At 34.5% G+C, this 24,637-nt stretch overlaps 1 protein-coding gene across 2 annotated transcripts in view; it reads right to left on the bottom strand.

Moving 5' to 3' along the window:
- The window catches only part of LOC149794815 (solute carrier family 75 member 1-like), a 56,867-nt gene extending 32,698 nt beyond the window's left edge, over window positions 1–24,169 (bottom strand). The window contains exons 1-3 of one of the 2 annotated variants that reach the window (XM_089964472.1): window positions 23,970–24,169; window positions 4,905–5,154; window positions 2,772–2,868 (exon numbers count right to left, since the gene is read on the bottom strand). In XM_089964472.1, coding sequence (XP_089820598.1) covers window positions 2,772–2,868; window positions 4,905–5,135 — 328 coding nt within the window. In that variant the 5' untranslated portion in view covers window positions 5,136–5,154; window positions 23,970–24,169. Of the gene's footprint in view, window positions 1–2,771; window positions 2,869–4,904; window positions 5,155–14,153; window positions 14,275–23,969 lie in introns of those variants that run through there. The other variant, XM_089964474.1, reaches the window with a different exon arrangement.
- Window positions 24,170–24,637: the final 468 nt, after the last annotated feature.

Raw genomic sequence — 24,637 nt, 5'->3', positions numbered from 1 at the left:
ACATCATAGTGATAATGAAAACATCATACTGATAATGAAAATGTCATACTGATAATGGAAACATCATACTGATAATGAAAACATCATACTGATAATGGAAACATCATACTGATAATGAAAACATCATAATGATAATGGAAATGTCATACTGATAATGGAAACATCATACTGATAATGGAAACATCATAGTGATAATGAAAACATTATACTGATAATGAAAATGTTATACCGGCAATGGAAATGTCATAGTGATAATGGAAATATCATACTGATAATGGAAATATCATACTGACAATGGAAATATCATACTGATGCTAAAAATTCCATATTGATTAAAATTTGGAATGACACTGTAATTTATTGCAAATAATTAGATGACCAATGGAAACTGATAACTGATTTAAAGGTAGGAGATGTGTAAATCCCGGCTATGACTGATCTATTGTAATGATTCTCTTTTCTGAAGAAAATAGTCTCCAAATTTGTGGGAGTAAATGGCTCCACATAATAGAACTACAAAGTGTTAATTATTTACTAAAGATCATAAAAGTTACTAAGTTATATGATCCTCTTGTTAATGAGTATATTTATTTTTGTTGTAGCAGTTGTACTTGTACGGTTTAATGCCATTTTTTAGCACAAGATAGGCTATACATGGCAGCCAGTATAAATGGTGGAGGAAGAACCTGGGAAAACTCCAGAAAGAACCACCAACCCAAAAGAAGCTACTGACAAGTTTTCTCTCATACTCACATTGGCCAAACCCAAGACTCGAACCCACGCAGACAGAGATGAGATGGCAATGAGCCGTAACGGTAAGCACTTTAAACCACTTGGCCACTCAGGGCCCCCTATTTTTGTTGTCAATAATTCACTAATGGCAGATTTTTGTATACAGTTTGCACAGCATTTTTTCAGTTCATACTCCACTGAATTTTTAAAAAAAGTCCATCCCCATAATTAAATTCAACTGTATAAATAGTTAAATAAACTCATAGTTTAATTGCATTCTTAAATCATATTTTGAATTTCATTCTATAAGATGTAACAGCAGAGAACGGAGACTATACTGGTTTTTATACATTATCTAACACAACATCTGTCAAGTGGCTGCATAGCTCTAAGATGGTTAGAGTGTTCAATTCCCCATATGGACACATTATTTTGTTATATTTTTTCTTCTTTTATTTTGTTTTATTCTACAGATCAAATTTAAAATGTCCATATTTTAATGGTATACATATTTCATATCATACATTAATACATACACACAGTGATGAAATTTGCATGGTACCATCATGTCTTCACACCAAGATATGTAAGCAGATGATGTTTATTTATTCATTTAAAGTGTACTTGTAACATAAGCAAATATATTTCATTTATTTGAGAAATGTCAAGTGTTTGGTTTACAAATAAAATCTTATATAAGAGGTCCAAGTTTGGATGATCCTATGATCATTAATTGAGTTATCCTATGCCCATTGATTGAGCGATCCTATGTGTATTGATTGAGTGATCCTATGATCATTGATTGAGTGATCCTATGCTCATTGATTAAGTGATCCTATGATCATTAATTGAGTTATCCTATGCCCATTGATTGAGTGATCCTCTGTGTATTGAGTGATCCTATGGTCATTGATTGAGTGATCCTATGATCATTGATTGAATGATCCTATGTTCATTAACTGATTGATCCTAGTTCATTAACTGAGTGATCCTATGCTCATTGAGTGATCCTATGATCATTAATTGAGTGATCCATTGCTCACTGAATGATCCTATGCTCATTGAGTCATCTTATGCTCATTGATTGAGTGATCATATGCTCATTGATTGAGTGATCATATGCTCATTGATTGAGTGATCATATGCTCATTCATTAAGTGATCCTATGTTCATTGATTGAGTGATCCTATGTTCATTGAGTGATCCTATGTGTATTGATTGAGTGATCCTATGATCATTAATTGAGTGATCCATTGCTCATTAAATGATCCTATGCTCATTCACTGAGTGATCTTATGCTCATTGATTGAGTGATCCTATGCTCATTGATTGAGTGATCATATGCTCATTGATTGAGTGATCATATGCTCATTGATTGAGTGATTCTATGCTCATTGATTTAGTATATGTACACAAATGTAGTGCAAATGGACATGGATTTAAAAAATATTTGGTTCATATAGGTAAAAACCCAAAAAATTCAAAAGGTCCTGGCCAAAAGGATTGCTGTAAACCGCAAGGAGGAAAGAAAAATTTAACCATTCATAATTTAATTCCTACTTATTTTCCAAAAATCTATAATGGTCAAATTCTATTAGATTGCATTTTAAGCAGATATCTCCAAAGAAGAGAAATTTCAAATTAATTTTTATCATAGCATGCCAATTTATGTCTGATGGAGAGTTCCAACAAGTTGATATTAATTCTTGAAGTTGTAGGTATTGACAAACTACCACAAAATATATCTAACATGTATCTAACAATGCAATGGAGACATGATTTAGAAACCATTACGCATGGCTGCAATAGAACAGTTAAGGAAATAAATCGTACATGTCATGTTAAAATTTCCCAGCATGCAAAGGCATTTATACTAAATATAACCTTTTACATGCAAAAATTTCACTATCCAAAAATCTAACCAAACTTGATAACTCTCCACAACTGTTCTGTGTTATATATTTGCTGAAACTTATTATTTGTTGCTTATTTAATTAGTAATGCTACCTTTCATTAAAGATTATGATTTAATATTTAACCTCCAAATAAGACAGAGTTCCATCTAGGAGTGTCAGGTGCTCCAACCAGTTCCCGGAAACCATGGACTGACGTCTTCAGGGTGTGATACAGACTGTCCTGAAAACAAAAACCGATTTGAAATAATCACTGAAAATGATCTTGTAAATTCAATTATTTTATTCAACTTGTGTAATTTCATAGCTAACTATTTGTGAATTCAATGAACAGGCTGAACGAGAAAATTATATGAGAAAAACTATTGTTATTTTTGAGATCATGCATGGTTCAATTACAAATCACCTTACCTCTAGATGTAATATGATGAGTGGCTGACATAAATAAGTGGGAACTTATAATAAAAAAATATTCTTCTAATATGCAAAGTTATCATATTTGTCTCAAATATTCAGTATTCAAATAAAGATTGAATCATGAAAATAAATTCAACAATCAATTTTTATATAGGAACATACTGTAAATTCGCTATATTCTGTAGCATATAAGTTTGTCTTGATTTTGTGGTTGCCATGAACCATAAATTTAATGATCAATCAAAGGTCATTCTGTAGAAATAACAAGTCCCCTCTACCAATTAGTGAATTCAAGTATTGCCAAAACAATAACTTTCTTAAATTAAAAATCACATCTATACTTGTGTAGAAGTCTGATCCAGACGCAAAACACATAGACCCTGAGATGCCATTGCATAATGCACCAGCACATCCTAGTCTATGCAGTTCATTAAGAGTAATTCAGGGTCTATGGTGTTTACAGTTGGAACAGACTTATAAGCAAGTATAGATGGTAAATGTAATGGCAGTAATAGATTTTGATAAATATCCATGAATGTGCATAATGTTTCCCTTCTTTTAAATTTGAATCCAAAAACAAGATACAGCCAAACCTGTGTACAATGACTAAACAGACCACACAAGTTGTCTTTACAAACAGGTCTTCTTAAAAAATGGACAAAAGTCCTGTAGAGGGACTTGAAAGATACGATACAGCAGAGATACACAGCACTTAAAAGCAGACAGATAGATGTGACTGAATCTAACTCAAATGATCTGGAAATTATCAACTGTAGGTAGGCAGATAAGCGGATAGGTAGGTAGGTAGGTGTGTTGGTAGGTAGTTAGGTTGGTGGGTAGATAGGTAGGTACATAGATACACCAGGAAAACAATACCCATTTGCTATAAGCAGTACTTGCAAATTCAGGGGTAAACCCCTGCCTGTGATGAGCAGTCTGTTGTATTACTGAAGAAAAGTTTGTAATATTGTTTTGTATACCTATAATTTTTGTAATTTTTATTCATAACTGTAAATTGTGGTGAAGATTTGGTGTATATATATATGGTCTATTTTAAGATGTAATGAATGTAAAATTGTGTAGGGTCTATAAATAGATGCTTAAGTATGCGCTTATAGTTCATAATAACAAAATTATTAGTAAATATTTTGACAAGATTTTGCTTTTTTTCCCCAATGGACATGTTTCTTAAAAGAATTAAGTTATGGGTTATGTCACATGAATGAGTATTTTGAAATACTGAATTGAATAGTAAGATATGTCACATGGGTATATAGCGTAAATAAGGAGAGAAATGCACACACAATCAGATTTATTCCTATTTTGGAGTCATTCTTATTTCTTGAGTTCCTGTTGTATGTCTGTAGACATGTTTTATCTTGTATATAGATATTATCTGAAAGGGAAAACATTTATTTGGACTGTTCAGTGGAAACACAAAGTGCTCAATGGACTATAATATTATTTTGGAACTAATGTAAATTATTCAAAGGGGTTCTGGTCTACACCATTTTGAAAACGTTATGATTCTTGCCAGACCAGTACATTTCTGGGTTTGAAATTTATATAGAACTTTTCTTGTTTTTACTTTAATATAACTTTTTTCAGATTGTTTTGGCTTCACTTCATAATACTCTAAGTTCCTCTCACATTTTCATTTATAACTCTGATAATGAAATTATTTGTAAAGTTTTACAAAAGTTGCTGGTTTTGCTTCTTTCTGTTACACAGTTTATCACCACTGAGGCATAATAATTTGCAGGTGATAAATAGTTGCAGGTGGTTTCTACACCAGGTTTGACTGTATATGGAAAAGCTACAAGAATAATGAGTGTGCCATACCTGACCATGAGTCCCATAATAGTCAAGAAGAGAGGGTAGCAATGGCAGTATCAATGTGAAACCCAGCAAATCAATAACTAAGGATATGAAAATTATATACAGCATCTTGTTCTCAGAGCCAACTGTGGCAGCAGGAGAACTGTCCTGGCTTGCTTCTCTATTCTGTTTTCCATTTTCTGACATTCTAGATTTGCTTTCTAAGTTTGCTTCTTGTGACCTTGTCAACACCATTTCTGATGGTAGATTAGCTCTGAAAAAATAAACCATTTTTAAAATATGTTTGTCAATGAAGTTATGGAAAAATAATGTAAAATTCTAACACAGAACAAGAAACACAAGGGCTGTGTTGTTCCCATTAGCCCTAATACTGCAAATATAATCAAGGCTTAGGTTTTAATGTAATATCCTAAAATTTAAATGACTTTGCAAATTGTAAAACCCTTCATACATGTATATAAATTTATTTTTTCTGACTTATTTAACTACTGATGAATAGTTTAATATGACTAAGACTTAAACAAAAATATATTACTGGGACTAAAGCTTCTGGGTGAGAAGAATTTCTATAAAGTCAAGATAAGATGATGTCTTCCTTTAAACTTCTGAATGTTAAAACCATCTCTTAAATTCTTAATCAATAACAAGATTTTCAAATTACCTGATGTGATGACATATTGGATATCAGATTAACACCATTTTCATCTAGTACAAATCAAACATCATTACATATAATTTAATCAAAACCCAATGTCAAAACAATCATCCATTCTGGGGAAGTAGTGACAAGATTTTCCTGACGGCCTTCATGGCAGCCATATTGAATTTTCCAATTGCACCATTTTACTCTCTGGCCAACTAGATACCCAAAGAAGTCTATTGATAAAAACCAAATGCTGTTATACATGAAGTTATCCAAACAAAATTAGATATAACAATATTTTCAAGATAGCCACGATGGTGGCCATATTGAGGGTTAGTCATTTTCACTGAGGACCAAGTAGCCACCATAAGAACATGTTTGATAAAAACCCTTTGTCAAAATGACTTTCCCTTGAAGAGGAGACGCTAAAACAAGATCTTCAGTATGTCCACTGGATGTCAGATTAGCACCATTTTAATTTCAGGTCAACCAAACATTATAAGGATTCATTTAGTTAATGATATGACCATTCTTCTGACGAAATAGTGACAACAGCATTGGTCACTGTGGCAGCTATAATAAACCCCAAATCTGCCCCATTTTCATTTAACACCAAATAGACATCATAACAAGTATTTCACTGAGAACCTCATGTCAATATGACTTTCCATTCAGGACAAATAGCTATAAAAGACTGTCTAAGTAGCTACTGTTGCACTCATATGTTATGTCAGAAGAACACAATTTTCATTCAGGACCATGAAGACATCAGAAGTCTTTCAGTGAAAAATTAATGCTAATATGACCATCCATTCAGTAGAAGTATGTTTAGTAATGTTTAGCCCTGTGTGGTGGCCATACTGGATGTCAAATCAGCACTATGTTTAGCACTGTGTGGTGGCCATACTGGGTGTCAAATCAGCACCATGTTCATTTAAGACCAACTGAACCTTATAATAAGTCTATTGCTGAAAATCCCATGTCAATATAATTTACTGTTCTGAAGGCATTGCAATTACAAGATTTTCAAGATTGCTATTGCAGTGGCCATGTTGGATGTCAAATTGTAACCATTTTTATTTAGGATTAAATAGACACTATACGGTTTTCTTTTGCGTGAAAACCCCACATTAGTATGAATATCCATGTCGGTGGAGTAGCAGTAACAATATGGCCACTAAGCTTCATTTTAGTCTTGTACATCATAAAACGTTTTTTTTTGGTGAAAACGCCAAGATGATATGACCATCATTTCAGGAGTAGTACTAAGCAGGAATTTAAAAAATTCTAGATGTAAGATCAGCACCATTTTCACCTATGGCCAGTAACAAGACATCATAAGAAGTCTTTCAGTGAAAACCCGATGCTGATATGATGACCATCTTTTCCAGAGGAGTAACAATAACAACATTTTCAAGATGGCCACTGTGGCAACCATATTGGATTTGTATCCAACACCACCATTTCATCTAGGACCAACTAGATCTTGGCATAAATGTGTTGGTGTAATATTTCATGTCAGACCTCCTAGTAGTTCAGGAAAAGTAAAATAGCAAGTATGTGCTAATGGACAGACAGATGACAGACAATGACAAAAGACCATAACATAAGCTCTTTTGGTCTAAGACCAGTAGAGCTAAAACTTACTAGCCCAACAGGAAATTTACTAGCCTTGGGCTAGTGGACTACCACTAAGTTCAAGCCCTGCACTTTACATATTCCATTTTTCTTTACTCAAGACATACACTGATGGTATAATGTGTGAATTTACTTATTTGCATAAGATTTGGTAATTTAGTAGAAAACTAATTTATTTCTACTAAACTATGTTTAATTGCAAATACTTATCCAATATAATATCTACTACTACATTGCAAATCCAGCCCTCACAAATAAAACTTTTAGCTAAAACAAAGAGCTAAAAGTTATCTGCTCACCTAGGTGGTGGTCAGGCAGAGTGATCTCCCTTTGATATAGGAAATGGCAGGAAAACCCATAAACATTTCAGTTACTAAAGAATGCTCTTTATATGGATGTTACTGTGGGAAGGCTTTACGTGTATTATGATTGGGTAAGTATTCACAAAGAAACATAATTTACTAGAAATAATTAGTTCCTTCTTTAAATATGTTACCCAATCAAAATACCTTAGGAGAATACGTAAGAGGTGGAAGGAGGTATGTCCCATTATTCCAAAGATGCCATCTCTGGTCCCCTAAGGTATGTGAGACAACTTCTAGGTAATCCAAGGAGAAGATTCCACCTGTTGGGAGGAAAGATTTTCCCACCCTGCAAATCCAGCATAAGTCATGAAGCTGCATCTTATGAAGTTGTGAAACGACCTGGAAAGGTGACCTGTTGCAACATGGCTATAGGTCCCACCAGATCAAGTTGAGCCATTTTAGATAAAAGATCATGAGAATGTGGATCTCCATACCAAGGCATGGATAATATCAGTTACAGAACAGTTCCGATCAATGGCAATGCTTCTGGCAACTGATCTAACCTTGACAGCCTAACCAGTTCATCTGAGTTGGAGTTATTTCTCGATATGTAGAGCAAATAACCCATTTAATCAATGGGTCTGTACAGTTATATTGTCCTGTTCCTGTCTGAAAGGTAAAAATTGGCGTGATCTCCCTTGATGTAATGACTCGGTCATTTAAAATACCACTTCAAGGCTTGTCCTGGATTCTGTAGGTGGCCATGAATGAAAGTATCCAGAGTATACCATGATTTCAGCACAAAAAAAAAGGTCTGGTTAGCCATGGGTGGAAGCTTGTTCTTGGTGATGAAAGAGGAAACTGACCCATCCTGTTGGAACTGCATGTAATATAGGTCGCCTGATAGGGCTTGTATTTAGTTGATTCTGCCTACCAGTGTGTATATCTAAGTGAAAATCAAGGGATGGAGAGACCATTCCATCTGTGTCAGTTAATTGTCCTGGGACATGAATCTGCTATTATGTTTCGATATCCTGGAATATGATAAACTTAGGCATGGATTTGTTTGCTGAAGACACCACTTTACATAGTCACATACCAGTATGCAAAGGTATGGGGACTTGGTTCCACCTTGCTATTTGAGATAAGTCACCGCTGCAAAGTTGTTGGATAGAATGAGGATTCCCTTTCCAGTTAAAAATTCCTGCCACCAGTGGAAGGTTATCAAAATAGCCATCATCTAGAGAATATTGATATGTAGATGCCATTCCTGGAGAGACAACATTCCACTAGCTTCCTGGAAAGATGGTATTAGGTGTGCCCCCCATTCATTTGTACTTGCCTCTGTACAGAGTGTTATCTCTGGCAGCTGTATTTGCAGAAGTATACCAACTGTGAGACAAGTTAGGTGGCTCCAAGTCTGCATATGATAACTCATATTTGTGCAAACGGGGAGAGGTTGGTCAAGTGGACAAACTTTTGGCCTCCATTGGTATAAAAGAATCATTTTTAATGGGTACATATAAAAGTGACTTAGGATGATGAGGTCCGATGCCGCATAGGGCAAGCCTAGATGGGGAAGGAATTCCCATGCAGATAGAGATTCCCTTGAGAGCAACAAGCCATTATGGTCCTGAGTGTTATGTCTGTTCCTGAGGGAGACAACTCTATTTACCTGTGTGTTGAATTTCATACCTCGATGAAAAAAAACAGCAATATCACTAGGTTGGATTTGTCCTTTTTGATGAGAGAACCAAGATTTGTAAGTGTGACATGGGTAATCATATCATGTACTAATTATAACTCACCTGATGTTTATGCAGAATGTCATCCAGGTAATTTGATGTTGCTGCCTTTAGATGGTCCAGACATAAGCCATAACATGGTTCATCAGATAAGTAAAAACCCAGGGACTAATGTTCAGTCCAAGTGGGAGTGCATGGAACTAATAATTATATCATTGTAGGCAAAACACAGGAACTTCCTGGAAGCCTTGTGAATAGCGGCATGAAGAGATGTGTCTTTTAAGTCCACACTGATTACGAAGTCTACCTCTTGAACGGCATTCAAAATGCACATTGGTGTTCCCATAAACAACCAAGAAGCATAAATGAACTGATTGAGGGCACTTAAGCTGAGAACAGGGTGCAGTGTCATTTTCCTTTGTAATCAAGAAAAGTCTAGAATAAAATCCCAGGGAATTTATATTTTGCACGATTTTTATTGCCATATCTGAAGAAGATTATTTATTTCTTACTGCAAGGTGGTTGCTTTGAATGGGTTTGTTGGAATGTTTGTAGCTGATGGGACTCCAGACAGAGGAGGAGGTGTTTTGAAAGTAAAGCAGAGTCCCTCAAAAAACAATTGTTGGGTCCCATGATCTTCATGGCAAATCTTATTTGGCAATAAAGACTTGAAGCCTTCCTCCTACTGGGATCTGTCAGAAAGGCCATGTGGAGATGATACCATTTTTTGGAGAGATGGAGGCAGTCATGTGGAGAAACTTTGACATATGCAATCGCTACTTCTCAGCCTTTGGTCAACTGCTTTACGAGAACCGTGGTTTTTAGCATGAGGAACTAAAATGGGACAACTTGTCCGAGGTTTATGTTCAAGTTGTGTCCCATGGTTACCCAAAATGACCCTGTATTGGTGTTGCAAGGACAGGAGAATTTGTCCCCTTAGTGGCTTGTTTGCATACTTGATCAATCTGAAAGTAGATTAGAGGATAACAGTTGTGATCATAGCTTGGCCTCATGATGATTCTTAAGAAAGCTGATTGTGGAGTGCAGTGTGCATCTTGTTTTGCCAACTGTAAATCCGCTGTGACAGTATTGGCTGTTGATCATCTTTGTTCAAGATTAGGACCATGTACTGTAGAATTCGGTGATGAACTCTGTTTTGCCCGTTGGAAGATAAATGTCCATACAAAGTACAACATAGAGCCCACAGCTACCACATTGCAGAGCAATTACTGAGTGTCATTTAAAGATGTTCGATCCATTTGAATAGAGTATTGTTTTATCATCCCTAAGGATATAATATCCTGGTCAACTGGCATATGGCATGAGTAAAACCGCAGATAAAAGTTGAATGAAGGCATTTTTGTTAGAAAAGGATATGGATGATGCTGGGGCTTGTAATTGATGATGTAAATTGTTCAAAATGTCTCTGATTCTGCCAGACTGCACAAGTAATTTGAAGTTGGATTCTTCCTTTTTCATGGTAAGATCAACAGATGCTGGAGCTCTGGTCCAGGTGTTTGATAAGATTGAAGGAGGAGTGCAGAACTGGTAAAAGATGGAAAACTTCAACTAAAGCTCTGAAGGCTGAGTATTCCCATGATAAAGTGAAATCAAAAGTGAAGAAGGAGCCTGAGAACAAAATTCATCACCTCTGCTTGCATGAGGTGAGGATGACATCTCTCAAGTTGCCTGCGAAGAGTGCTGATGTCCGACACTGACAAAACTTGTGGAGTGCCCTGAAGTAGAAACAGTGATTTCCAACTGGCCACCAATTAAAGAGTCCCTTTTAATGACCAAGAATTGAGAGAAATGAGAGGTGGCATATGTCACAAGCTGAGGTACTAAGCTCAGCATCATAAATGGAGAGTGCAGTGAGGCCATATGTGGGTTAGACTGGTCTCCATAACTGCCTGTATATAATAGGTTCGACAGACTGGATGACAGATTTATTTCCAGTAACTTCTTTCCACATCTTTCTTTGTTATATTTCTTTTTCAAATGGATTTAACTGCCCTCAAACAAGTTTTCTTGTTTCTTGTTTTGCATTTTAAAACAGAATTTTGCTTTTCTCCTGACGTGAATCTTATTTTCCTCGATATGGACTCTTTTTTTTAATATCATACCCGAAACATTTTTTTGACCACTCAGGTAGCCTAGTGGTTAGACTGTCCACCTCAGATGCATTAGGTCATGGGTTCTATCCCCAACAGAGTCATACCAAAGACTTATAAAAATAGTACTAACAGCTGCCTCGCTTGGCACCTAGCTATAAGAGGTTAGTGTTAGGACTGGTTGGCCTGGTGTCAAGATAATGTGACTAGGTGCTAGACATCACTATAAACTGCCACCCATTCCACAACAAGCTTTCTAATAAGTATTTATTTAACAGATGATCGCTGTAAAGAGCTTTCTGACTGGTCAAAATTTTGTACTTGCCCAATGAATTGTCACACAACAGAAACTAATGGGAATGAGCATGCATGCTAAACATGGCGATTCAAATTTTCAAACGGAATACAAGTTTGAATAACCATTTGAAAAATGTGTGGCAATGAGAATAGCTAGAATGCAAAGTCGATGGAAACGTAACTGGTCAGTCTGTATGAAAACTGAACGCCAGGACTAGCATTTTGCTTTTGTGCCATAAAGAGCTTTACAGTAGCAGCTAACGTGCTAAATATAACAAGGAATTGAACCAGAATTATTTGAAGTTATGTAACTCCAAACTGATTAACTTCCAAAATTTAAGGAGAGACAACGTATAGATCACTGGTGGGAATTGTTGCCAGATACCCATGTCTATCAAAGATAGTCATATCTTTGCTGAATTTTCTTGGCCCACAAGTACAATCATCATTCAGTATCATGAGTGGTATTATTGTGAATATTATCAAAATATTCTAGGTGTGTTAGAATTCAGTGTAAAATAAGAGTAATTATATCATGATAAACGTTTGTCATGGCTGCTTATGGAACAAGACTAATTCAAGAGACCACAACAGCATCATAGATTGTACATTAATAAAAAAATAAAGTCAGCAGTACAACAATGACATAAGGCAGGCTCAATGTCTCAAATGGATGCTTTTCTGTAATTATGCATCATTTTCACAGTTGAATTTTGAAATGCAGGATAATATTTTATATTCTATATATTTTCGTGTGTTTACTGATGCCTGTGCATATGTTCCAGGCTTGATATTTTGATTTTTAAAATCACTTATATATTTAGGGTCAAGTCAGATTCTTCACGTCATGTTGTATATACTGTATATATTGTACATAACAGATAGAAGGCCTTAAAGTAGATTAGTTATGTAACTAACTGAGTTACCTTCTCTAAATAAAGTCTTTATTATTATTATTTTTATTGTTATTAACTCCCATATCTCTTGCCTTGGATGTCATAATTACAAACATCTGTATAATTTTCTTCATGTACACTGAAATATCACCTTGGTTAATGAAGTCCTGTTTAATTCATATCCATTATTTATTTGAAACCTTTTGAAACATCTGACAAAGTACTGAAACTTTAGTAAAATACTATATAATGATCAAAAATCTTACAAAAGTTTTAGTAAACTCTCACAAAACTGTCAATGAAATGTTAGAGATCTCACCACAATTTCAATGAAACTTTTGGTCGAAATGTTTGTGAAATCTCACCAAACTTTCAGTGAAATGAAAAATACTTAAGTGATGCCATCATGAATTAGCTTTTTTATGCATGTATTTCATGTCTGTCAAAATAAAATTTATGATCCATTTTAAAAATTATTGTGAATATTTATTATTGATTCCCAATAATGTCTAAGAATCATTAGGCAGTTTAGTAGAAATCTGAAACAGATTTTTTATGGTTTAGGCAGAAAATGCTATTTAAAAAAACGTTTGAAATCCACCTTAAGTCCTGGAAAATTTTGTACGGGTTGGATTATTACCAAATTTCATATGAACTATTTACAAATTCCATATAGACCATTTACAAATTCCATATGGTATGTTTCCAAATTCCATATGGACTATTCACAAATTCCATATGGACTATTGCCAAATTCTATATGGATTATTCACAGATAATAATAATAATAATAATAATGAGGACTTTGAACAGCGCCTAATCTTTAGAAGCTCTAAGCGCTTTACAACATTAGACAACACCTATAAGATAAAAAACATATAATGATACGATTACAAACACAAACACCATGAAATTAGAAAACATAGAAAAAACATGCTGAGAATATTTAAGGTAGGAAACATCATAAGGTCTTTAACTTTGTTCTTGCAGTCAAAATTATTGCCAAATTCCATATGTAAGTTTAATTTTATTCCATATGGACAATAAACAGATCTCTATTCCATGGGATTTTCCATAAGAAGTATGTAAGGAATCCATAAAATATCCATATCAACACACTAAAATCCCTAAGAGTGGTTCAGCTATAGAATAAAAATGTCCATATGGATATTTCTGTAAAAGTACATATGGATTCGATATCCAGTCCATATGGAACATTTCATACGGGAACTGATTTCTATATAAACAGGAAATAAACAAAAATTTGTAACCCCACCAATAAATGTATTTGTCACAGTATTCTACATACTAGTTTTATATCACTGGAAAATAACAATATTCATATTTGCTAAAAGCTCCTCATCAAATTCTTCACAATGAAATTTTCTTACTGCATAAACTCTGTATCAAACTGTCAAGGCATGGGTTCTATTTTATACAAACAACAGTATTTGTGTGGAAAAAACTTGATTTGAATTTCAAATTAAACAAAGAAAATGAAAGCAAAGTTGATTTTTTGAAAATATATACCTACAGCTTCCAGGATGTAGTGCATGCCACAGTACCAAGTGTATACCATTAGATCAAGTATAACCTACCACATCATCTAGTGCTTACCACCAGGCCCTTGTACCTACTGCAGAAACTAGTGCCAACCTTCTGACTTTGTGCTACCACAGGAACTAGTGCCTACTACAGGATCTTTTACAAGGATCTAGTGGCTACCATCAAGGTCTACTGCTTACTGGAGCAAAAGGAACCCAAATTTAACCCTTTGCTATTTCAACCATGACATGAGTGGACCGTTATACTAAGTAAACAGAGGAAAATCAGAATGTGTGCCTTGTAACATGTCTTTGGCAGTCTATATAAAGCATTCATTCACAATAGTGATGTGGCAGTTATAAAAAATGGACTTTGAATAGAAAAACTGCCATTCAAAGGTATGCAAGAAAAACGTGACATTATCATAAAATCTGAATTCAAGAAATACTGGTAGTTTATAGACATCTGAATACATAAGAAGGACAAAAGCTTTTTAATACCGTACTAACATGGGTTAAAAATAAAGTACAGATAAAAGAAGTCATGACACTAGCTTACTATTTTTAGCTAATGTGCATGAAAAGCACTAAATGTCATGTTCAAGAATATGCACGATTTACTCTGGGGTCATAAAAGGCAAACATAAAGAAAAGTGAAGCTTTGATTTGGACATTCCTGGGTTAGAATCAACAAGTACCGGAACATGTATATGACATATAAAGATACATTTTTACCAGGAAATGATAATTGTTTGTCCTGAAATCCAACTCAGTGGCCCAAAACAAATACTACGGTTTGAAAATACAAACCAATAGTTTTTAATTTAAACAGAATCATGTGGGATTTACAAGTAACATACTGGCATACAAATAGAATGAATGATGCATTGATTGATTGATTGCTTTAGCTAGACATGCTATGACATGGAAAGGAAATGTAGTTATAGAATGTTGATGAATTTAAATATCTAATCTAATGAACACAACAAAACTGCTAAATTATATGCACAGCAAGTATCTACTCCATCCTATGATAATCGTGTTTTGTGGACTCCACCCACCACCAAGGTTTTTGTTAAGTTGTTATGTACAGAACTCCCTAAGTCCAATGCTGTTCTTAGCAACCTTCAGAAGGGTGGTCTGAATTGTAAGTGAGGAGTATATTACAACAAGGTGGCATCATAACTGGACAACTGGTGCATGAGTAATTGCAACTAGCGTGTCATACCTGGACAAATGGTGTACAAGTACATGTAATAACAAAGTGTTGGCATAATTGGAGAAATATTGCATAAGTAATGGCAACAGGCTGGTGTCACACCTGAACAATGGTGTACAAGTAATGAAAACTGGACAACTGGTGCATGAGTAATTGCAACTAGCTGGTGACATACCTGGACAGATGGTGTACAAGTACATGTAATAACAAAGTGTTGGCATAATTGAACAAATGTTGCATGAGTAATGGCAACAGGCTGGTGTCACACCTGGACAAATGGTGTACAAGTAATGACAACTGGACTTGTACAAGTAATGACAACTGGACAACTGGTGCATGAGTAATGGCAACAGGCTGGTGTCACACCTGGACAATGGTGTACAAGTAATGACAACTGGACAACTGGTGCATGAGTAATGGCAACAGGCTGGTGTCACACCTGGACAATGGTGTACAAGTAATGACAACTGGACAACTGGTGCATGAGTGATGGCAACAGGCTGGTGTCACACCTGGACAAATGGTGTACAAGTAATGACAACTGGACTTGTACAAGTAATGACAACTGGACTTGTGCAAGTAATGACAACTGGACTTGTACAAGTAATGACAACTGGACTTGTACAAGTAATGACAACTGGACAACTGGTGCATGAGTGATGGCAACAGGCTGGTGTCACACCTGGACAAAATGGTGTACAAGTAATGACAACTGGACTTGTACAAGCAATGACAACTGGACTTGTACAAGTAATGACAACTGGACTTGTACAAGTAATGACAACTGGACTTGTACAAGTAATGACAACTGGACAACTGGTGCATGAGTGATGGCAACAGGCTGGTGTCACACCTGGACAATGGTGTACAAGTAATGACAACTGGACTTGTACAAGTAATGACAACTGGACTTGTACAAGTAATGACAACTGGACCTGTACAAGTAATGACAACTGGACTTGTACAAGTAATGACAACTGGACTTGTACAAGTAATGACAACTGGACAACTGGTGCATGAGTAATGGTATACTGGTAAAACTAAAATATCTCTCATCTCAATATGGCTAAAACTAGCATAAATCTTGAGAACAATAAACTATTTTTTTTAAATGGAAGGCTGTAAATCTGCAAATGATCTGCTAAAATAAAGTAAATGTACTTGGTATTTTTGTGGGCAATAAGCAATTATGGAGAAAACATCCAAACTATAATCAAAAACGTTTTTCAAGTATATGACTTGGAAGTGCGATACTTGTTGCTCCCATAAAGGCATAAGAAACTGTTTTTAATATAGCTTCATAAAATCCTATTTTGATGACAGTGATAATTCATAACATAAAAATATGGCAGAGCTAGCATTCAGACTCAAATCAGACCAATAGAAGACCAAAATCTTAGCTGCTTAATTCAAACTATTACCTATTATATACAAAATAGGTTCCAATGTTAAGATATCCAATAACTATTGCTACATATTAACAATGAACTATTTCTGAACAGGTAGAATGGGTAAATTTCCTCCACCCAAAATCTATGTTTACTTAACAGTATAAAATTTCCAAATAATCAGGAATAATTCAAAACAAGTTACCAATATTCTGGAACAGTATACCAGTAAGTGTATTAACAGAGATTATAAATGCCCCCCCTTTCTTTTTTCCAAACTCAAAACAGTAAGTGCCTTCAGAGATGTAATTCAACATGTATATAGTTAAAATATATGAACATGTGGTGTACATATATATGCAGCGGATAATGTGTGAAAGAGAAAAACAACCATATTTGTATTAATGATCATTGACTTTAGGCATTAATAAAGATACTAATTATGTCAAGTATCGATGAGTGACCATGTAGGGTCAGAGAAAGGAAAGAAAGTTGTTGTATATAGATGCTAACATGTAGATTCATATAGCTGAAAAAGATCTGACAAAGAACAACCTTTGCAATACATTGAATCTATTTATATAGTTGAAAAACATCTGACAAAGAACAACCTTTGCAAGTCAGTCTATATAAATAATGTATCTGTTAAAATTGATGAAATATGCAGGTTCAAGATTTTAAAGAAAAACTAAAAAGACAAAGGATTATGTTTATCCAGTTTTAGTGAAAATTATACTAGGGATGATGTTGATCCAGTTAAAGCAAATTAACAAGGGCTTTTATGTAAGAAAATGAACAAAACAACAATCACTGGTTTCAATGCCCATACGTTACCCAATAGCACAAGAAGCTAGTTATCTCACTATATTCTGACTAAACAACTTATCACTTATTTAAAAAGACAAATAAAATGCTATTTACAATCAGAATTTTTATTTTATAGAATTTACATGCAAAACAAATTTAACTTCTTCTGTGAAAAATATATTGGAAGTAATAAATTAAATACCTTTATATCATGCAAATATTTCTGATAATTACTCAAAGGTCAGAAGAAAGATAATTGTTCACAAAGGTACTGGATGACGTTGATAAAAAGGATTTTGTTCTCATCAAAAAAATTACTTTGAAAACAAAGAGAATACAAAAGTGGACTTGTCCATTGGCAAAACTTTATCCATGTATGTATAACAGCAAGAAAGTCCAAATTTACCATCTGGCTCCAACTTAACGGTTACATTCTAAAAGTTATTATTAACAAAATGTAGGAACAAAAACCGTTCCAAAATAATCAATGCCATCCTACACTCGAAAAGATAAATGGTAGAGATTATAACAATCTTTAAGCATTATATAACATTTTACAAAAAAGGTAAATGGTACATAATCCTTTAAAGATATGGCCAGAATTGTTATACAGGAGTCCGTCAAAGGGACCTATGCTCAACAGGTTGAAAGAATTTTCAGGAATTAAAAAAAAATTAATTTCTTCCTTGTGAGCATTGAAAGCATTCTTGAAAAATTTCAACATAATAAATTTGTTAACAAAACTATTTCTCCTTCGAATATGTTCCCAATTACATTAAGATAAGGAGTGTAAGCCCTACTACCTCCCAACTCCAGCCCTCCCAATGATGAAAATTTGTCTTTTCTGTCTGTATTATGTAGACAATGGGTAATAACTCTTGTCCATTACCTCCCTTTGCTAAATACAGGTGGCATAAGTTTTAAGCTCTGGCTCTGAACAGACATCATTCACTTAGCCACCTGAAATCAATTGGAATTTTGTGGTACTTGTCATCCCATCCACTGAAGATTCTGTGAGTAGGGTTAACATATTTCCAATGTTAATGTTACTCCTGCAACTTTTTGGGTGGAATGCATTTTTTTGGATATTTAAAACTTAAGATGCCCCCACAATTTCATAATTTTAGAATAACAAAAACAACAACAACAATAATCATAATAATAATGAAATAAGGTATTTATTTATCATGAGATACATGTTTAAAGTGCACTTTTGAGATCTTGGGGAAAACACTATTCAAACATTGTTTCAACAATTCAAAAAAAGAAACAATTTCACGTTTTTCCATCGATGATCGTGTGTGTGTGTGTGTGTGTGGATTTTTAATGTAGCTTTAACAATTTGTCAGTCATATCACTACAAAGTTTTGTAGTGTGAGAGTTTATAGTAATGTCTAGCACTGGGGCATCATGCTGCAGCTATGCATCATGTTCCACCTAGTCACATTATCCTGACCCCAGGCTGACCATTCCTAACACTAACCTCTTAATGCTGAGCGCAACATGAGGCAACTGTTAGTACCATTTTTATAAGTCTTTGGTATGACTCAGCCAAAGTTTGAACCAACGATCTTCCGTATCCATTGTGAATGCTCTAGGCCACCAGAGCAGTCATCAAGGAAACACAGTCTGAGCTGTCAACACCACACCATTTCTTCTGATGGGGACAAAGTGCCTCCACCATATACACCTCCAAAAGAACTGCCCCCCTAAACCAGGGAAAGGTTTAGCCCCCTTCCCCTTCCTATGTTTAAAACTTCTTCTGCTACTTTATTTAATGAAACCTCTGCAGACAGTACTGCATTTTCTGAACATTTTGGCTCAAAATAGGCTCTGCCATTATGATCCAATTTTTTCACCAATGACCTTGAAAAGCATGTGAAAAACAAGAAAGTAGTAACAACATTACTTATTCTATGGTGGCCCAAGTGGCTTAAGAATACACACCACACAAAATTTTAAATCATTTTTGCAGTGAAAAATGACAAAAATGGATTTTGTTAATCTCATATAAATTAAAATAAACTAAAATAAAATTTTCAGTTTATCTTTTGATTTGATCATATTGATTTGATCACACCGTTCTAACAAATTTTCCTATATCTACACTCACATGACAGAGTTCTCCATAGGATTCTGAAAGCTGCAGTCCAGGACTGCTTCCTTAAGATACTTGCAGTCCCAATAATGATACATTTTGTACCTTACAATGAGTGTAATGTGTTGTCACCATTATGTATATCACCAGTTTGATAATGCTCATTCCTTGTGAAATATTTAGTATTATAATAAATAAATGAAAAATTAAGGCAGTTTATAGTTTTAATAATAGTGATTGTGTCTGATGTTAAAACTATACCAATTCTCAATGTATTTACCTTGCCATTCTTAATTTTGAGTGCAGCTAGAAGGAATCAAAGAGATATTACACTTTATGTTAATTTATTTTAATAGCTTAATTCCATTTCAAATTACTCAGTTTTCCAAGACACTTGAAGAAGAAACAAATGACCACATAAGATTCACTCTCTCATTTCAACTTTTAGCAACAAAGCATAATACTGGCATATCAGCTATTTTCTTTAATAAACTTTAACAGATTTCTCCACAGCATCACAATGATTAAGATTTGGAACTTCCTCCATCACCCTCAAAAATTTCACTAGTTTCTTCTTCTTTTAACTGTCAATGGCCCTTTGTCTTGACGCAATTATATTGAACTTAAAATGTCAATGGCCCTGTGTCTTGATGCAATTATTGTGAACTTAAAATGTCAATGGCCCTTTGTCTTGATGCAATTATGGTGAACTTTGTAAGTTCAGTGTTCCTTGTTTTGTCATTGCACTATTCCTTCTGCAGTGTTCCTTGTTTTGTCATTGCACTATTCCTTCTGCAGTGTTCCTTGTTTTGTCATTGCACTATTCCTTCTGCAGTCAGGACACTATGTGCATAAGGCTAAAAGTGTTCCATCATTTTCTTGTTTTTCAGCCTTGGGAATGTCTTATTCCATGATTCATTCCACAAAGGTCTCTGGGTTTTTTGCAGTTTGTTTTCTTTATGCTTTTCTTTATATCGGACAGTCTCACAAGAATTATCCTCACTGACAGCATTGCCTTTGGTACCAAAAGAAATTATGTAAAGTTGCCATCAGAATAGTACATATGATAATCACCTGAAAATGATGCTATATCTGTACATGACACCAAAACAGCTGATTTTATTAAGATTTCTGATCATTAATATAGAAGGTCATGTTTCTCCAACATAGAAAATAAATCCCAAAATAATGGCACTATTTTTCCAAATATGCTATGTTAACATGCAAACACTGTGTTGGGATTTTCAAAATGATTGATTAAAACAGTGCTGAGTAACGCTTATTGAAGAGAGATGTCAAAGCAGACACTCATGTAATTCGTCTTTTGATCAAACTGATCATTTGGCACTGACAATCAATCAACAGGTGTCGTAATCTCCCCATCTGCTAGGATCTAACCAATGCATGTTGGTTTACCTAATCCCATTAAAATCACTTTGTTTGATAGCTTGCATTCTATATGACGGAATACTCCCTTTGTAAAAAGCAATCAAATAAAACTTAATTTGGGATACAAATAAACTTGCAAACAGAGGAGTGGGCTGTCGGAATTTTCATGCATCCAAAAATGCATACTTTTAGAGGATTTCCCAGAGAAATCTTATGGAGATTAAAGTACCTGTTATGTACATTTAATTTAATTGTTTCTCTGTTAGTTTAAAATGTTTTTATTCCGTTGCAAGTCATTGTAATATAACATTGCTTGCTGAACTTGACCTCATCCAAACGTCAGTTCATTTCTACTTGATCTGATTGACATTTTGTTTTAAATTTCATTTATGTAAACTAATAATATCTTCATTATTCTCTATGTGTATGAGCTTATTATCAGGATTAGTATTCAGTTGAACAGAAGAGGAGTAAATACGTTAATCAGGGTCAGAAATATGTTGATCACGGTCAGGGTTTTGGAGATTCCTAAGTGAATTTTGTAGGCTATTATGTTGTAAATAAACAAGGCTCATTAGATCATTCTAGAAGGTTATTTTCCAATATCTAATGGTCGTTTTTAGAAAATGATAATTGTGACCTGAGGTCAAACAGTGAACTATATTATCTTGTGACTGTGACGATTTTACCAATTATGCTTTAACATCTAGCACCTTAAGTTGTACTTTGTTGTGGCCAGTTGAATTTTATTTTCTTCAAATTATTGATTCAAGTGATTACTTTCTCTGGAAATACAAAAGTGCTCTGATAAAATTCTTGGATAAAGACAATCATTGGAATTTATACTGAATTCAAACCTGGAATAATATTTCTGTGATTCAACAAGAGACTGTTGACACATCAGTACTTTGTAGGCTATAACAGACATGGCATCGCCTTCAATTTTGGATCTCTTCAAGACTTAAACTGAGTTTCATTCAAGACTTTTTATTACTAGAACGTGTGTCTTTAATTCTTGGATTGTTTTTGGATTTAATTTGCAATACCATAAGTTCTTTTTTCTCATTTTTCACTTTGTATTCTAATGAAATCAATTATTTCTTAAATTTTACAAAGCCTGTTGTCTTCACTCTTTTCTGTTATTTATTTTAAGAGCATAGACTCATAACATACCAGACAAAACTTTATGAAATTCTGACCAGGCAAACTTTTTTAATTTCATTTCAACAATATTTTATGCACTTTGAGTACACAGTTTTGCATATAAATCATGTGGAGACTGTACTGAGTTAGATATCTGGTACATTCAGTGATACTGGACACTCAAGTACTTTGATTCACACCAACATGAGCATTCCCTAATTCTTTTTTAAATAATCCCACATTCAATTGTCGGTATTGTCCTTTCAACAGAAATGTAATCCTGTACAAAATGTGTATTGTATCCTGACCTGCCCCATCTTTAGTAATGCCATTCTGGCACTCCCATATTAGCTAACCTAAAGACTGGCCAAGATACCAGACTATAGCTATAAAAACAAATAGGAATTACATCCCTTTCCAAAAGTTCAGAGGTCGTTCTTGATAAACATATGGCACACTCACTGAGATGTTAAATGAAGTTCAAATTCAATATCAATTTGCTATTTTATGGGGTGAAATGGTATGAGTATGCCACATATTGTTACATATCACACAACACAACCTACGATATAATACATACATATAAAGAATAAAGACATAAATGCCTAAAAATTATTCATGGTACTTAATGATTCTAGTTAGCTTTTATTATACAGGTAAAACCCATTACAATGCGATGCTCAGGGTCCAAAGAATAACATCACAATATAAGCAGGATCACGCTAACATATTTTTAGAAAAACTTTCCCATAGAAAATGTGCATTGAAATTTCAGTGTCAACAGTTTAACTAACCTCTTGATCATATATTGTTTGTTTTGTTCACTGAGTTTCATCAGACATCAAATACACTTCAGTTTTTAATTATATACATGCCAATATGGTGGAAACAGTGCATGGTGAAGTTAAAGTAACATTAAACGCAATGCTGGGATTAAAAATCTGCTACAGATATGAATAATCAGCTTTTCCAAGAGCGTGTATTTAAGATGTTAAAAAGAGAGGTCACCTTAAATTAAAAAATGGGAGCCATGATGCCATTGCGTTATAAGCAGAATCTTGTTATAAAGGCTCACGTTATAACAGGTTTCACCTATATCATTTTTAATTATTTATTATTGATGTTTGTATTAATATGGCAAAATTATGGATGCAATGATACATCTGTATATTATTTTCACCCAATTTTCAGTTAACTTAAACTTTCACAACATATTTAATGCTTGTATAAAAAAGAAATGTCAAAACCACATCTAAATGTACACTATAACAACATTGTGATGGCAGGCAAAGTGTTGAATCATCACTCTACTATTTGACAAATGCTACACATAAACGTTAAATGAGGCACAAGTGTATGTCACTGTATGGAGTAAGTTTCATTTCATGTTGCAATAATAATAATAATAATATTTTTATTATTATTATTATTATTATTATTATCATTATTATTTTATTTAATTCTACTTACATATTTACAGCTGATGTTAATCTTCCATATGGCCCTCAAAGATGGGTGATGTGTACAAATTGACAACTTTTCATTATCATTACTGAGTTTGAGAGAGCAAACATTCTGAAATAAACTGTTGGCAGTAATGATGGCCCTATGATGTAAGACGTCTACCCCTGAAACGTATCTGGCTTGGGTTGATAGAACAGATGTAACAGACTGCACCAAATCGCCACCGCTGAGGAATCTGAAGCTTGCAGGAATTACTGTGCAAAAATAAGCAGGGTTTCCCTTCTGTCAGTAAGAAAATACAGCTGTAAAGAAGGTTCCCTACTCCCAGCCCCCCGGAATTGTTGGCAAGGGAAGGGCGTTCCTATACTGGTATAAACTTACCTATAACTATACCCGTGCCTATTTCCCACAAACAAAGAAATCAGAGTCACGCCAGTTGTGAATCAGAGACATGTAAGTTGTGCCCTGATAACATGTGCAGCTATTACTACCACGTGTCAGCTGTCAATCATTAGTAACATCAAAGTCCGCCGTCTTTATAATATTACTTATCACCGGTATAAGAAACCGTACAACAACACTACCGGTATGCAATCGGAGCATCCTCGGTCTTTTCCATCGTATGCTAGAAGAAAACGACAAAAAACCGCAGATGTAAATAGTGGCCATTATGAAATGCCATCAAGCCCTTTTTGTTACGTCATAACAACTTCATTACGTCACAATGAATATAAACAGGAACATTTACAGGCGTCGAAACCAATGATTTCTTTATTACACATTTTTGGGGTTGTTGACACCCTTCATCTCTCCTCAGCATATTAGCCGGATTGAGCTTTAAGGTGACACCCAGGTGGTTTGGAAAGTGTGTTATGGTGTTGGTGTCCCGTGTCCACCCATAACTGCATAAGTGTTAAAAGTTTTCGTGTTTGAGATTAATGAATAATAAAAAAATAATTTTGTCAGGATTTCTCTTTGTTTTGTTGGTCACATTTTCAAGTTTTATTATCCCATAGAAAGCTTGTAGGGTGGTACTCCCTTCCTTCTGC

Source organism: Sinohyriopsis cumingii, chromosome 7 (assembly GCF_028554795.1).
Source record: "Sinohyriopsis cumingii isolate HCF-2022 chromosome 7, ASM2855479v2, whole genome shotgun sequence".
Classification (NCBI taxonomy): domain Eukaryota; kingdom Metazoa; phylum Mollusca; class Bivalvia; order Unionida; family Unionidae; genus Sinohyriopsis; species Sinohyriopsis cumingii.
This window is presented reverse-complemented; position numbering and strand designations above follow the sequence as displayed.